The following is a 17,068-nucleotide window of genomic DNA, read 5'->3' on the forward strand; positions in this document are numbered from 1 at the left end:
GGGCACGCACAGCAGGACAACCATGCGTGAGACGGGACACGTCCGGCAGTGAGCCGAGAACATCCAGTGGTGTTTTCGGCGGGCCACATCCCAGGGGTAGAGAATTAGGCAGTCTACTTCCTCAGCCGACAGGAGGTCATGGCTGGGGAGGGGTCCCGGCACCCCGAGGTTGTTCAGCATATTTGCAACGATGGGGGACACCAGATGTAGATCGGATGGCGTTCAAAATGAACGCCAAGGTGCCCGTGTTCGTTGCTCAGGCACGGGTCCCACGAGTGTTCGGGGTGGAGGCGTTGGTTCTACCAGGGGACCAGTTTCACCTCTCCATACTTGTTTCCTCCGTTGCCATCGCTTCCAGGAGTTATCAGAAAGATCAAGGTAGAAGGGGTACCAGTAGAGCTGCTGGCACCAGATGGGCCCTGACGGACATGCTATGCAGATCCGATACAGCAGCTCACCGACATCCAGTGGCGATTGCCGCAGCGTGCGGATCGGCTGTCCCAAGGACCGATCTGCCACCCGAACTCAGTGGCCCTGGGTTACATGGCATGGCCATTGAATCTTGGATTCTAGCTCAAGCGGGGTTTTCACCACGAGGTAGGCGCTACAATGGTTAGCGCCAGGAAGCATACCTCGGCGAGAGTCTATCGTTACTCCTGAAAGTTGTTCTTTACTTAGGGTCGAGAGCATGGTCTTTCGCCCCGGACATTCTCTATTCCCGACATCATGGCCTCTCTCCAGTCGGGCCTAAATGCAGGATTAGCCCGAGCTCTTAGAAGTCGGATATCGGCATTGTCCTTCCTATCCCAGTGTAGAATGGCTACTAATATGCAGGTAAAGGCTTTCATCCAGGGAGTCTCTCATCTAGTACCTCCCTATAAGGCGCCAATGGGCACTAGGGACCTTATCCTAGTCCTGAGTGTTCTGCAGGAAGCTCCCTTTGAGCCGCTACAGGTCTTTCCTTTACCATTTCGTTCGTGGAAGGGGGTATTTTTGGTAGCCGTCACCTCAGTTAGGCGATTGTCGGAATTGGCGGCGCTGTCATGCAGAGCACCGTTCCTCGCTTTCCGCAAGATAAGGTGATGCTTAGGTCAGCTCCCCCCTTTTCTTCCAAAGAGGTGTCCACATTCCACATCAAGGAGGATATTGTCTTGCGATCGTCCTGTCCGGTATCAGTGCATCGCGTGGAGGAAGCTCTGCACATGTTAGACCTGGTAAGAGCTCTCCGGAGGTACGTGTCAAGGACAGCACCCTTGCGCAAGACGGATGCGCCGTTCGTGCTCCCTGAAGGGCCCAGTAAGGGACTCGCTGCCTCAAAAATCGACCATAGCCAGAGGGATCCGTTTAACTATTCAAGAGGCCTATCGCATCAGAGGGGCGCTGGTTCCATCAGGGATCAAAGCGCATTTTTCTCAGGCAGTGGGCGCCTCCTGGGCGCTTCGGCATCAGGCTTCGGCGGAGCAGGTATGCAAAGCAGCAACCTGGTCCAGCCTGTACACGTTTACTAAATATTACATTGTCCATACTCAGGCTTCGGTGGATGCGAGCCTGGGTAGAAGGATTCTCCAAGCAGCGGTAACGCACCTTTAAACAGGGGATGCGTGGAGCTTGGATAGGTGAGTTAATCTCCCACCCAGGGACTGCTTCAGGACGTCCCACTGTACCTGTGTCCCCCAATGAGAAGGAGAAACATGGATTTTTGTGAGTACTCACCGTAAAATCCTTTTCTCCGAGACGCTCATTGGGGGACACAGCACCCACCCTGTTAGCCTGTTGGCTCTTGTTTATTTGATTAATTTGTATGTTGTGGTGAATGTCAGGGTGGTCCTTTGCAGACATATTGTTTACTGCATTAAGGCTAATGGTTATTGCTCTCCTACTGCTTTTGCACTAAACTGGTTTCCGCCCGCAATCATGGCGAGGGTGTATGCGGCGGGGGAGGAGCTAACCTTGTGTTGTATTGCCTAGTGTCAGCCTCCAGATGGCAGTAGCATACACCCACAGTACCTGTGTCCCCCAATGAGCGTCTCGGAGAAAAGGATTTTACGGTGAGTACTCACAAAAATCCATGTTTTAGCAGTAATAGTTTGATGAAATGTAGATTGCAATGACTAAATCTCAACAGAAAATGACCTGTTATTACATGTATTTTTTTTTCACATCAAGGTACGTAGTTAAAAAAAAAAAAAAATACTGGTAATTATGTGTTTTTACACTGGCCACTTGGGCTATTTTAGACTTTGACTTCCTGTCCTTTAAAGCGTGTTCATTATCCTCACAGGCAGAATTACAGTGCCATGTAACACATCTATACATGGGGTAACGTTTCTCCTTTCGGAGAGTGACACCTCAAGCCTGACATGCTGAGGAGACTTTTAAGCCTTGCAATGCTCCTCTGGGAATATGCAAAGCGTCTTTAAAAAGAAGAGGACTAGAACTCTACCCATTGGAAGTAGCATTCCTAAAAGTCAACATCAAGTCTCTAATGAGCCTTGCCACACGACTTAAGATAAAAGCCAAAATCTTGATTAAACACAGACCCTGTGTTTCGGGGTGCTACCCCTCATCAGTGCAAAATGTGAGATCAGGTTTGGCTGGGTGAGAGGTGTCTGACTGGGATGCAAGGGAGTAACCTTTCTTATTGTGGAGAGTGACATGTCAATCCTGACATGCCAAGATCAAGAGACGTTTAAGCCTTGCAATGCTTTTCTGTGAAATATGCAAATTCTATTTTCAGAGAGGAAGACAACAAGAACTCTAGGTCCACCTGCACTGACGAGGGGCAGTACCCCGAAACACAGTATCTGCAAATTTAGATTTTGGTTTTGGCTTTTATCCTAAGTCATGTGACAAGGCTAGTTAGTTGATATTGACTTTTAGGATCACTACTTCGAATAGTCCTCTTCCATTCTGAAAAGACAATTTGAATATTTCCCAGAGGAGCATTGCGGTTTGTCTCCTCGCCGTGGTATGTCAAGCTTGACATGTCACTCTCTGCAAGTAGAAATGTTGCTTCTTGGATATCGGTCAGCCTCCTCTCACACAGCCAAACCAGATCTCACACATTGCATGGTCGAGGGGCTGTACAACGACAGTGTCTGCAAATTCTGATTTTGGCTTTTATCCGTAGGTGACGCGGCTCGTTAGAGGGTAGATATTGACTTTTAGGATTGCTTCTTCCAGTAGGTAGTGCTGAGAGTTCTAGTCCTCTTCCTCTGTGAAGAGACAATTTGCATACCTCTATACATAGAAAAGGATCGCCCATTGACAATAAGCAATGTTACAGTTCCACCTGCTTCTCCTTTGCACACGGTGATAAGAGGCTTCAATAGAAAAAATGCAGTCTGCGCTAGTTTATTGCTTGTAATGTAATCAGGCCCGGATTGGCAATATAACTAAACGGGCATTTTCCCGCTGGGCCGCTGTCACGTGGGCCGCGGGCGGCAGCGCCCAATCATCTGGCCGCTTGCCAGCTGCTGCGGCCACTGTTGCTCCTGCCGTCGGCCCTCTGCGGGCACGGCGGTGATAGTTTCAAGTTCCTCCCACACTGCAGGGAGATAAGCCGCCACGCCCCCCCCACGCACCCCATCCTCGCCTTAGCATGAGACCCCCTCCCCCCCGCAGCCACTCACAGCGTCGCACTCGCTTGCCTGCTCGCTCTGTTCGCAGGACCTGTGATGAGGTCACAGGAGGGGAGGAGTCAGGGGGTCAAATGATCAGCAGGAGCCTTTGTCAAAACCTCAGGTCTTGTCACCCCTGACTCCGCCCCTCTTGTGACCTCATCACAGGTCCTGTGCGCTCAGCCTTGCCTCTACCGTCTGCAAGACTCTGCTTTGCTGTTGTCATGGTGCTGGTTGAGGTATGTATGTGTGGGGTCAGGATTTACAGTGTGGATGTAGCAGAGCTGTGAGTGTACGAGGTGTACGGAGCGGAGCCGCGCGTGTGTACGAGGTGTACGGAGCGGAGCCGCGCGTGTGTACGAGGTGTACGGAGCGGAGCCGCGCCGCGCGTGTGTACGAGGTGTGCGGAGCCGCGCGTGTGTACGAGGTGTGCGGAGCGGAGCCGCGCGTGTGTACGAGGTGTGCGGAGCGGAGCCGCGCGTGTGTACGAGGTGGACGGAGCGGAGCCGCGCGTGTGTACGAGGTGGACGGAGCGGAGCCGCGCGTGTGTACGAGGTGGACGGAGCGGAGCCGCGCGTGTGTACGAGGTGGGCGGAGCCATATGTGTACGGGATGTGCGGAGCCAAGTGTGTACAAAGCATACAAAGCGGGCTTTTCCCACGGACACAGGAGTACACGGCGGAGCCCCGAGGAGCATTTTAAAACACACACATGACGTTCCACCTGAAGTGATGTGCTGGAAGCTGACCGGAAATGAGAATTTCTTGAGGAGATTGTGACGGAACCAGGAATGCTTCAGATCCATCACCGTGTCCTCCTCCGACAGCGCAGACAGCAGGATCGCCTTGGAATCGGGGATGCCGGCCATGTGAGCGGATCATGATAGGTCCTGCACCGGGAGGCTCAGGTGGGCACTACAATGGGAGCCGGGCTGCTATAGTATCTTTGTAGAATCTTTCTTTATTTCTTTCTCTCTTTTTCTTTCTTTCTCTGTTCTTTCATTCTCTGTTCTGTCTTTCCCTCATTTTCTTTCTCTCTCTGTTCTTTCTTTCTCTCTCTGTTCTTTCTTTCTCTCTCTGTTCTTTCTTTGTCTCTCTGTTCTTTCTTTCTCTCTCTAATCTTTCTTTTTTCTCTCTCTGTTCTTTCTTCCCCTCTTTCTTTTTCTTTCCTCTTTCTCTCTGTTCTTTCTTTCTTTTCTTTACTTCTTTCTTTCTCTCTCTGTTCTTTCTCTGTCTCTCACTGTTCTTTCTTTGTCTCTCACTGTTCTTTCTTTGTCTCTCACTGTTCTTTCTTTCCCCTTTCTTTCTCGCTCTCTCTGTTTTCTTTTTTCTCTCTCTCTCTGTTTTCTCTCTTCCTTAGTGCCAGTCAGTGTGCCCATAATGCCAGCCACTGTGCCCTCAGTACCAGTCAGTGTGATCAGCAGTGCTAAATGGGTGCGATTAGGTGTGGACATGGGTGTGACTAGTTGTGAAATGGGTGTGGCTGGGCGTGGCCAAAATTTGCAGCAGCACGCTATGCGCGCCGCAGTCTTTGTCCATCTTTCCCTTCTTCAAAAGTTGGGAGGTATGATAGGGGCGGCTATGACCAGGGGGTCTGGTTGCCCAATAGAGAGCAGTTCTGCCAGGAATTCTGTAATCATGCATACAAAAGGGGACAGAGATTTGGGAGGAGTACTGTACCTAAAAGCAATAAATAGGACTGAGCTGAAATACTGGGCACAGCTCTGACTACATGTTATATAGTCGTGTTAATCTCCTCTCACTTCTTGTAACCTACAAGTGTACAAAGATATTATATAGTCACCATGTGACTAGTGGGCCTGTGTAACTTCAAATGCCAGGGCTGAATTTTAGTCCCAGTCCGGCCCTGAATGTAACTGTGAACAAAGGAGCAGCAAATATTAGAATAGAACAGCCTTAGTGGCCAGTGTGAAAATTGCACAATGTCTCATTTTTATTTTTAACACAAATAATGTGAGCAAAAAAAATTGGCCAAACCCAGTTTAAAAAATACAGTTGAAAAAAAAGTAAACAAAAGGTAATTTTCTGACTACATATTAGGCTCTGATAAGTAGCTAAGAGGGGATAGTCCCATGGTGTGCTGCTGCATGTCTTCATATTGGGGGCAAATGAGCCCACAACTTTGCCTGTAATACCTCATTGCTACTCCAAGCTCTTGTGCTGGATCGGAGCCTCAGGTGGGCGTCACATTCGTCTGCATGAGGCAGTGCACCATGGGACAGTACGCCTAAGGGTATGGTAACGTGCCAAGGTTCTGTTCACATCTGCTTCTTGATTTTCGTTACAATTGGAAGCCATAACGCAGTGCCGACTCTGCCCCATGATGAACACCTGACAAAGTCCATCTATTTTCTTTGTCCAGAAAATATGGACCTGTTCTCTCTTACCCGTCATCTGGTTTTGCCTCCATCTTGCATCTGCTTTACATCACTATCTCAGGTTTTTTTTTTGTTTTGTTTTTTCTTATCCGGTTCTAAAAATTGATGTAGGTAGAATGTCAGAACATTTTTTTTTTTTTTAATCCATTGACTCTCGCAATGGACCATTTAAAAACAGATTGTAACACAGAAGGAAAACTTATCCCCATAAAAGTTAATGTCCGAGTCTGATCTGGAAAACGGATGAGAGCAGGACACGCTCCGAGCCTCACCGATTGGATCCACGGATCCGTTTTTAAAGTGGTTGTGCGCATGGATCAATGAATCTCTGACATTGTGCGCTGTATGTTTTAGAAAAGAAAGCACACTGACATGTATAACGGATGTGTGAACGCAGCCTAACGTCCACGTCTAATGCCAAAGAGTTGGCTTGTGTTTTCTGTAATTTACCTGGAATATGTTGTCACTGGTAAAAAAAAAAAATGTACAATCTGTTTTTCTTCAGTGCCTTCGACTTAGTGAACATTCACCTTTTCCATGATGCTTCCAATTTAATTGCATGGGAATCCAGCCCGTCCAGTTACTCAGGAATACGGCAGAAGGCTCTAAGTTATGTTTTAAATAGGTAAGTGATATTCTCCTTATTATTGATGACCGAATGTGCTGGGATAAGGTGTTATTCCGAGCATGCTCGGGTGTTAACGGAAGGTCTTTGGCCTGCTCGAAAATATGTTCGAGTCCCCGAGGCTGCGTGTCACATTTCAGGGATTGTCTGTTTGTTAAAGAATCCCTGCATGGGTTGCGGCTGTCTGACAACCATGAGACATGCAGCCGCGGGGACTCGGAACATGCAATTTTGCATTTTTAAATCTGCTGCATGAATGTTACATGAGGCCATAAACTAAAGTTTACATTATTATTGCCGTATCCTTTATATCTGGATCTTGCTTTTACTGGGTAACAGCCTATAGTTTACTTTTTTCCTTCTTTGAGGTCAATCTGAAATGAATTGTAAAAACTTTAGCACAATAATTTATAATTTTTTTTTCCAGTTTTTCCATTAGTTTAGCGGAGTTGGGATTCCCCTCCTTTATAATCTCTAGAGATGTGACCGCTTCAGGTCGCTTTCTCTAGTAAAGTATCCTATGTTATAAAATCTTTTACAAAATCTACCCAAGGTCCGTAAAGGTTCCGAATGATCAGGAGATCGCAGGATTCTCTGCAAGGACAGGGGGTCAGTGTGTGGCTTCCTAATTGTGCTCGTTCAACTGGCTACTAATCCATTTTAAAGAGATCCTTAAAGTTCTTCCCATTCCTGGGACAATATGGTGGAATACTGATGATTCAGGCGAGTATGCGATAAATTAAACTTTCTGCGCCTCAGTGTGGAGGACAATGAGAGAAACAAACGTCTTTTCTCACTTGGCCGTTTCTTTGTCATTATCTGTACTATGTTATACATAGGGGCAGAGACAATGGCTCCTTATCCCATTCACATCATGCATGCCTCTCTGACACTGGGACCTTTTCATACTATTTGTTTAAAACAAAGGTTGCCTGTAGGACACTTTCCCTTTTTTTGTGTGTCTGTGCTTCCTGTTTAAAAGATGGTGCTTGAATGTGACGTCACATATTGAGGAGGGACTGAGAAACCTGAAGAATTTAAGAATTTCTTCTCCCATTTTGTATGAATTTCATTATATTTTTTGGATTTATGTATCAAAACGCACACAAAAAAATTTGACTTTTGACTCCCATTGTGTCATCAAGGGAGAACAGGTTTTCACTTTTTATTTTACTTGAAACATTACAGTGTATCCTGTCTAGATTTTCGACAGATCTATACAGTCCAGTTAGAAAGTTCTAAAATTTAGCAAAACTTTTTAAGACTTTGTTGCATTCTTCTCGAAACGTTGCAACAATTGTCACGTTTTACGTGAACCCATTATGTGTTTGTAAAATCGTCAAAGCAGAAGTAAATGGACTTTGTCGTGTTGTGACATTCCCTCTTGTGTAATAAATTGTAAAGGTTAATAAATGAAGATAAAGCCATTTGAGCATTGTGATTCCTTACCATTATCCTTTTCTTTAACAACCCTTTGGCCATCATATTTGTTACTGTAAATCACTCATCCGGGGAAACACGAGGTCCGTCTGAATGCTGTCTTCACCGTCTTGTCACCTCCTGCTTCATTAAACTAATTTTGTGTGCCCAGACCTCCCACGGTGGCCTGGCAGAGAGGGCGGGAAAGTGACAGTAAGTTTTTAGCGTTCACTTTGGGTCAGTGATGTTTGCAACTGGTATCATTAAAATGTGACATTTGCCAAGAAAGTGCCTTAGCATCTCATCCTTCCATGACGGGAGGGTGAGCCCTGGATCCTAGGCTGTTCTGCCATTTGTGGAATTGCTTTCACATGCACTAACCATTTTAAGGGAGCACCGAGCCGCAGATCCGGACCTCCATAGTGAAACGATGGGCTGAGCAGTACAAAAGAGCAGTTCTGTAAAAGCAGTGAATAATGACTAACCCTTTTCATTCTCGCAGCTAACCTTTTGGCAGCCACCAGCACAGTCTATTCTGATCGGCTGATTGGGGTGGACAATACACTGAAGCTCACTTTGAATGAATGCTACCACCAACAGTGTCTCTATTCAAGGTTTTGGGAACCATCTTTCTCCATTGTCTAGCACCACTCCTCCAGACAGTAGGAAAGGAAAAAGTGAGAGCATATATATGGGGAAAGTGCTTCTTTTCTTGCCTGTAATCCCCTCTTAAAGCCACGTAGAGGGACATTTCCAGCCGAGCAACAGGAACCATTCAGTGTCGGATAAACACAGAGGGGAGAGGTTTAAAGTCAGGCATTTATATCCCTTTAACTGCACGGCCTAATAATGCAGATTTAGTGGCTCTGAAAACAGAAGCCGATAAGTCTTTTCCCTCTTAAGACTTTAAATGGCTAAAGAGCATTTGACTCTATAGTGCATCTTATTACCGAGCAGACAAAGCCGACAATTCAAAACCCGCTTTTAACAGGGAAAACGTTTAGAGAGATGCATCTTTCCCAAGTAAGAGAGCTGATTACCAGCTAAGTAGCTTCAAACTTGTTGGAATGTGCAATATGTTAAACTACATTGCCCCCTAAAAAGAAAACAAATCGCTTGTACGAAGAAGTCCTAAAGTTATCCATTTCTTCTATTTAGCAATGTCCATTTCAGGAAAGCTGTGCTGTCACTTGACTTTCCGAGATTTTTTTTTTTTTTTTAAACAGAGGCTAATTTGTACCGTAAAATTCTGGTAGATTTGTTGCCGCAAAAGTGGTGTCCTATCACTCGTCTAAGTTGCATTACTGGTTATGTTGGTCCAGCCGTCCGAGACAACAATAGAATTTTGAACAACTTTTAGAAAGTGAATAAAAAGCAAATATGCTCGCTATATGATAAAAAAAATATCCATTGGGATACATTCCTCATCTTATCCCCCTTTCCTCCATTATTAGGGATGTCTATAAATTAGTTTGCTTTAATGTTCAGTTATCTTGACTAATAGAATCACATTTAGGATTTATTGTTGTGCATGGACTTATCTCAGTGTTATTTAATGGACAGGGAGACTATAGAATACTCATGTTTCAATATGGGAAGCTAAAAAGGAGAGAGCCTGTATCCTAGACTTGGATCGCCCTCACGTTCAGATCCCCTGTCTCTCCCACTTCATTTTTTTTTCTTGCTCCCTCCCCTTCACCCACCTTCTCTCCAACACTCAGTCATCTTTTCTTCCCCGTATTCATCCTTCTCCCCCCTTCTCCTGCTGTTCTCTGGCGCCCCCCCCCCCTCGTTCTCTGGCGCCCCCCTCATTCTCTGGCGCCCCCCCTTGTTCCCTCGCCCCCCCCCTAGTTCCCTCGCCCCCCCCCCTAGTTCCCTCGCCCCCGTTCCCTCGCCCCCCCCCCCTAGTTCCCTCGCCCCCCCCCCTCGTTCCCTCGCCGCCCCCCCCCCCCCCCTCGTTCCCTCGCCCCCCCCCCCCTCGTTCATCTCATTTCTCACACCTTCCCCCCTTTCTGGAGGAGGGAAGTCAGCAGTTAAAATCAAAACAACAAATATTCAGTGTTATGCATTGACGTTTCTGGAGCAAGTGGGATTAGCTTTGCGCACACACTCCCTTTCTGCCCTGGTCCTGGGTGGAGTATCACTTTGTGTTACAGAAGCCATAATCACATGGAGGCAATTTTGTGTACTTTCACTGTGCAGTACAACAGTGTCCTTCCCATTTAGGTGTGTGTTTGTATAATAGAGATTATATAGAGTGAGAATCGGTAAGTATTTATTACATTATTATCTGCGGTCTGTAATCATAGTAACTGCAGGCAGGAATTCTATCTCCGTGTAATCCCATTGCTGTCTTATAAGGGGCTATAATATAAGTGGCAAACTTTTTTTTTTTTTTTTTTTTATAACCTTCTCTATGGTGTTTGAAAATGTCTTCTTGTTTGCCACCCTGGTCGTCTGTTATCATTATTAATGGTAAGACTCTTTACTTTTTCCCAGTGTGTCTTGGGTAAACTGTCCAGGGTGACTTTGTACACATTACCGTTCCAGAACTCCTGGAGACGCGCAGGCTTAGCGCCGTGCTGATATGTTATGGCTGACCTCCTGATGATCATGTCAGTAAAACGCCCTGACGTTGTCCTTGGAGTCCAGGTCCGTGAAATGAGATTTCATTTCAAGGGTCTGACATGGCTCCTGTTATCTTTTGGAAATGGCTGCCTCGTCTAGTTCAACAGGAACATTTTTACATTGGAACTGTGAAATCCGGGCATAAAGCAGCCCTTTGTGCGTCTCATTATTTTCTCACAAATATAGTCCATTGTTGCATAGCTGGAGTTAATTTGATCAACATTGGGACATTTAACGTTTATGTCTGGTCAAAAGACCTGCTTCATGCTCATTTTGGGCATTGAGAGGGAATGATTGCAAGAAAATTAATGTTACTGTTAACAATTCGGAGCAATTAGTTTCCCAGGGTGAGGAGTTGTGATGCACGGGCTCCACACAGCTTTTCTTTGTGGTTTTATGGATACTCATTAGTCATCTGTCAAATGGTCTCAAAGACCCCTCCAATCTCTTCTTTTTCCCAGAACTTGTAGCTGAAAGAAGCAGAGAGGAGCCCCCTGGTTTCTAAGTAAAAAATGACTTAAAGTCCAGAAAAAAAAACTGGGTCGTTAAGAAACGTTGCTGGACTAGCAAACACCACACCTTTTCTTCCTGCTGGTAAATCATGTTCTTGCTCTTTTGTTATGTTAAGGACATGACGGTCCAGCCTCCAATCAGATCTGGTCTCATTCTGATCCGGAGCATAATAAATATTCATCCTCGCTATAGAACCGGCAGTGGCAACATCAAGACATGAATCTATTACACAGTTATACTTATTTAGGCATTTATTAGATCTGGTATTATTCTGTTTCTATAGATTTTAGGATTTTTTAGCTTCTAAGATGCTTTTATTAATTTAAAGCATCAGTTGCTACACTCCTGTTTATCTTAAAACTCTTTGAACTCTTGGTCTATTGCTGTCTGATCCAATATCTTTCAGACCTCTCCTCTTGACCCTTTATAATGTTTTCCATACTACAAAAATTTTCCTCACTAAAATCTCGATCTACTGAAAGCTATCTGGGATGGTCACTACTCTCCGCAGATTCTTCTGGATCTCTCTGCTGCATTTGACACTGTGGATTACCACCACCTCCCAGGGCTGGACTGGGACTAAAATTCAGCCCTGGCATTTGAAGTTACACAGGCCCACTAGTCACATGGTGACTATATAATATCTTTGTACACTTGTAGGTTACAAGAAGTGAGAGGAGATTAACACGACTATATAACATGTAGTCAGAGCTGTGCCCAGTATTTCAGCTCAGTCCTATTTATTGCTTTTAGGTACAGTACTCCTCCCAAAGCCCTGTCCCCTTTTGTACGCACGGTGACAGAATTCCTGGCAGAACTGCTATCCATTGGGCAACCAGACCCCCCTGGTCATAGTCGCCCCTATCATACCTCCCAACTTTTGAAGAAGGCAAAGAGGGACAAAGACTGCGGCGCGCCGCTGCAAATTTTAGGCCACGCCCGGCCACACCCATGTCCACGCCAAATCGCACCCATTTAGCACTGCTGATCACACTGACTGGTACTGAGGGCTCAGTGGCTGGCATTATGGGCACACTGACTGGCACTAAGGAAGAGAGAAAACAAAGAAAGAACAGGGCGAGAAAGAAAGAACAGGGCGAGAAAGAAAGAACAGGGCGAGAAAGAAAGAACAGGGCGAGAAAGAAAGAACAGGGCGAGAAAGAAAGAACAGGGCGAGAAAGAAAGAACAGGGCGAGAAAGAAAGAACAGGGCGAGAAAGAAAGAACAGGGCGAGAAAGAAAGAACAGGGCGAGAAAGAAAGAACAGGGCGAGAACGAGGAAAGAAGGGGAAAGATGAGAGAGAGAACAGAGAGAGAGAAAAAAGAAAGATTCTATAAAGATACTATAGCAGCCCGGCTCCCATTGTAGTGCCCACCTGAGCCTCCCGATGCAGGACATATCATGATCCGCTCACATGGCCGGCATCCCCGATTCCAAGGCGATCCTGCTGTCTGCGCTGTCGAAGGAGGACACAGTGATGGATCTGAAGCATTCCTGGTTCCGTCACAATCTCCTCAAGAAATTATCTCATTTCCGGTCAGCTTCCAGCACATGACTTCAGGTGGAACGTCATGTGTGTGTGTTTTAAAATGCTCCTCGGGGCTCCGCCATGTACTCTTGTGTCCGTGGGAAAAGCCCGCTTTGTATGCTTCGTACACACTTGACTCTGCTCCGTACATCCCGTACACATATGGCTCCGCTCCGTACACACACGGCTCCGCCCGTATACCCCATACACACGCGGCTCCGCTCCGTACATTCTGTACACACGCGGCACCACTCCGTATACCCCATACACATGGCTCCGCTCCGTACATCCCGTACACACATGGCTCCACCTCGTACACACGCGACTCCGTACACCAAGTACACACGCGGCTCCGCTCCGTACACCTCATACGCGGCTCCGCTCCGTGCACCTCGTTCACACGTGTCTCCGCTCCGTGCACCTCGTAAACACGCGTCTCCGCTCCGTGCACCTCGTACACACGCGACTCCGCTCCGTGCACCTCGTTCACACGCGGCTCCGCTCCGTGCACCTCGTTCACACGCGGCTCCGCTCCGTGCACCTCGTACACACGCGGCTCCGCTCCGTGCACCTCGTACACACGCGGCTCCGCTCCGTGCACCTCGTACACACGCGGCTCCGCTCCGTGCACCTCGTACACACGCGGCTCCGCTCCGTGCACCTCGTACACACGCGGCTCCGCTCCGTGCACCTCGTACACACGCGGCTCCGCTCCGTGCACCTCGTACACACGCGGCTCCGCTCCGTGCACCTCGTACACACGCGGCTCCGCTCCGTGCACCTCGTACCCACGCGGCTCCGCTCCGTGCACCTCGTACCCACGCGGCTCCGCTCCGTGCACCTCGTACCCACGCGGCTCCGCTCCGTGCACCTCGTACCCACGCGGCTCCGCTCCGTGCACCTCGTACCCACGCGGCTCCGCTCCGTGCACCTCGTACCCACGCGGCTCCGCTCCGTGCACCTCGTACCCACGCGGCTCCGCTCCGTGCACCTCGTACCCACGCGGCTCCGCTCCGTGCACCTCGTACCCACGCGGCTCCGCTCCGTGCACCTCGTACCCACGCGGCTCCGCTCCGTGCACCTCGTACCCACGCGGCTCCGCTCCGTGCACCTCGTACCCACGCGGCTCCGCTCCGTGCACCTCGTACCCACGCGGCTCCGCTCCGTGCACCTCGTACCCACGCGGCTCCGCTCCGTGCACCTCGTACCCACGCGGCTCCGCTCCGTGCACCTCGTACCCACGCGGCTCCGCTCCGTGCACCTCGTACCCACGCGGCTCCGCTCCGTGCACCTCGTACCCACGCGGCTCCGCTCCGTGCACCTCGTACACACGCGGCTCCGCTCCGTGCACCTCGTACACACGCGGCTCCGCTCCATCTACCCTGTAAACTCCTCCTGACCCCACATATACGGTACTTACCTCATCCAGCACCATGACAACAGCACAGCAGAGTCTTGCAGACACCAAGAGGCAAGGCTGAGCGCACAGGACCATGTGGGTCTGGACAATGGCTCCTGATTATGTGACCCCTGACTCCTCCCCTCCTGTGACCTCATCACAGGTCCTGTGAACAGAGAAGAGAGTAGGCAAGCGATGCTGTGAGTGGCTGCGGGGGGGAGGTCTCATGCTACGGCGAGGATGGGGTGCGTGGGGGGGCGTGGCGGCTTATGTCCCTGCAGTGCGGGAGGGTTGGAAAACTATAACCGCCGTGCCCGCAGAGGGCTGGCGGCAGGAGAAACAGCCAGGCCAGTGGCCGCATCAGCTGGCAAGCGGCCAGATGATCGGGCGCTGCCGCCCGCGGCCAACATGACAGCGGCCCAGCGGGAAAATGCCCGGTTGGTTATATTACCAATCCGGGCCTGCCACCTCCTCACTTAGCTCTCACGATCTGTCTGTAGGACGCCACTCTCTTGGTTCTCTTCCTACTTCTCTGACCACTCGTTCAGGTTCAGTGTACCTTTTGCTGACTCTTCTTCCTCTTTACTTTCCTGTCTGTCTTCCTCAAGGTTAATTCCTTTGTCTCCTCTTTTCTCTGTAAGCTGCCTCCACTGAACAAACCATCAATAGATATGGTTTCCAGAACCATCTCTATACTGATTGTTCTGATATCACTCCTACATTGCTACAGCATACCAGGGATTGTCTTTCTGCTCTCTCTAGAATCATGTCCTCCCTGAAGCTGAAACTGAATCTTTCCAAAGCTAAACTTCTTGCGTTTTCTCCCTCTACTAACCGACCTAAACCTGACCTTTCCATTTCTGTGAGTGGTTTTACCATTACTCCCAAGCAACACGCCCTCTGTCTTGGGATTATATTTCCCTACCTATATCCACTCACCTGCTCATGACACCTTCACCTCAAAAACATCTCCAGAATCCAACCTTTTTTTTTTTTTAATTTGAAGCTGCAAAGATTCTACTTGTCGTTCTTATTTATTCTTATCGGGACTACTGCAACTCTTTACTAATTTGTGGAATTGTATACCTTACCGCGCTATACTGAGCAGGTGTATGGGACCAACAAGGTCTATAGTAGACAAAATACCAGAGGGGGGGGAGAAAAGGTGGAGATTATAGACCAATACTTACTGTTAAATGGAGTATTAATAACATATTCTTAGTAATTTTAAGGCGTTTATCTAGCAGATGCCTCGCCCGTGATGTTGTATTCGTAATTTCTTGTAGTAGTCAGTGACACTGATGAGGGAATATATTGATAGAATTAGATTATCAATAATGTAAAAATCTAAACTGTAAGTTAGTGGGTTGACTATACTCACTACAGTTTTCTGAATGTTGCTATTTCCTTCAGATGGGTACCGTAGTGCTTACTAACAGCTCATTTTCACGGTGCTGAACAGATGGAATTAGATATAATTAATACAAGTGACTGTGATAATATGACACAGTAGTAAAAGTGCCTCTCCACTTCTATTCGTGTGGAAGACGTGAACAGGAGCAGTATCCTCCTTTATAATGGAGTTTATTTATGATGTTGCAATTTCCTTCAGATGGGTACCGTGGTACTTATTGGCAGCCCATTGGTACAGTGCTAAACAGGTAGAATTAGATATGGTTAATACTGTGATATTATGTCTCAGCTGTAAAAAATGCCTCTCCACTTATATTGATATGAAAGAGGTAAACAGGACCAGTGTCCCCTCATGTAGGCATTGTGATGGAGTTTCTGGCTGTAACTGCTTTTTTCACTGATGGAGTGCTTATAGTAATCCCTGCTGGCTGAATAGAGTAGGAGCAAGGTTTGCTAGTTCTATCAGGCACTATAGAAAAAAATAGATAACATAGATCGCTTAATAGAGTAATGTTAAAGTGATCAGTTAGCCCAATTAGGGCTTTTTGATCTAACTTACATGTGCCGTTTGCTGAGTACCCTGATCTGCCCAGATGATAGCTGTTTGCTGTGCGCGGGGAAGATGAGACTGCACCGCACGTAGCGAAGGAGCGGGTGAACGCTAGGCACCTCGTGTGCTCCGGCCAGAAGCAGCAGCGAGGACGTGGCGTGATAGGGGGGCGGAGCTCTGTGACGTCACAAGCTTGAAAAAAGGACGGGTGCGCAGAGGGCACAAACCAACGCGTTTCGAGGGTGGCTACCCTCTTCATCAGGGCTGTGATGCGTGTCTGTCAGCCCGTCCTTATATATGGGGTCACCCAGCTGCAGCCAATCATCCTTAAAACAGGCTGTGGTTCTATAATACCCCTGCTTAATATTAATGGGTCTGGTGGGTTGTATATGTTTTATTAATAAATAAAAGCGATACCTCCCCCTACATGCTTTTTAACCAAGCTGGGAGTATCAACCCCCCCCCCTCCTTTTACTATTCCTAACCTCCCCTTTCCGCTTCCCCTGTTACAGGGAGTCTATTACAATCTTTTAACCTCCCGAGTTTTTTAGTTCCTGGTCATAATGATGAACCCCCCCCCTTCTTTTATATTATATCCTACTTCTTACTAATGAACGAGGGAGGTATTGTTTTTATTAATGAATATAATATACATATACACATTTACCCCATTTTTTGTTTACCCTTATACATTAAGCTGCATTATTCACTTTTTAATAATGTACGAGGGAGGTATTGCTTTTATTTATTTATTAATAAAACATATACACAATATTCTATTTTAAAAAAATTCTGTTTGTTTTATATGTTCTATTTTTTAATAGACAGATGAGATTGATGTATGTTTATTGAATTTATCAAAATTAAAAGTTAAGTTTTAATATATGAGCACGATTGGTTATAAAATCCACGTTTAATAACTGAGCAGTCATTTTACAATGTAAAAACCGCTACAACCCACCAGACCCATTAATA

At 47.4% G+C, this 17,068-nt stretch overlaps 1 protein-coding gene and 1 long non-coding RNA gene across 6 annotated transcripts in view; one reads left to right on the top strand and one right to left on the bottom strand.

Annotated features, from left to right (window-relative positions):
* Positions 1–17,068, top strand: part of INPP5A (inositol polyphosphate-5-phosphatase A) — a 485,401-nt gene that overhangs the window by 292,211 nt on the left and 176,122 nt on the right. For 4 of the 5 annotated variants that reach the window (XM_073546403.1, XM_073546399.1, XM_073546404.1 and 1 more), the window contains one exon: positions 6,524–6,643. The exons of the other annotated variant lie outside the window; for it this stretch is intronic. In XM_073546403.1, coding sequence (XP_073402504.1) covers positions 6,524–6,643 — 120 coding nt within the window. The remainder of the gene's footprint in view (positions 1–6,523; positions 6,644–17,068) is intronic. 5 annotated transcript variants of the gene reach the window in all.
* LOC141049715 (uncharacterized) lies at positions 15,357–15,704 on the bottom strand. Its single transcript, XR_012220422.1, has 3 exons — positions 15,661–15,704; positions 15,512–15,584; positions 15,357–15,428 (listed from the first exon to the last, which is right to left on the bottom strand). It is a non-coding gene; the product is annotated as an uncharacterized lncRNA (long non-coding RNA).

Source organism: Dendrobates tinctorius, unplaced genomic scaffold (assembly GCF_039654945.1).
Source record: "Dendrobates tinctorius isolate UK_male_01 unplaced genomic scaffold, ASM3965494v1 ptg000147l, whole genome shotgun sequence".
Classification (NCBI taxonomy): Eukaryota; Metazoa; Chordata; class Amphibia; order Anura; family Dendrobatidae; genus Dendrobates; species Dendrobates tinctorius.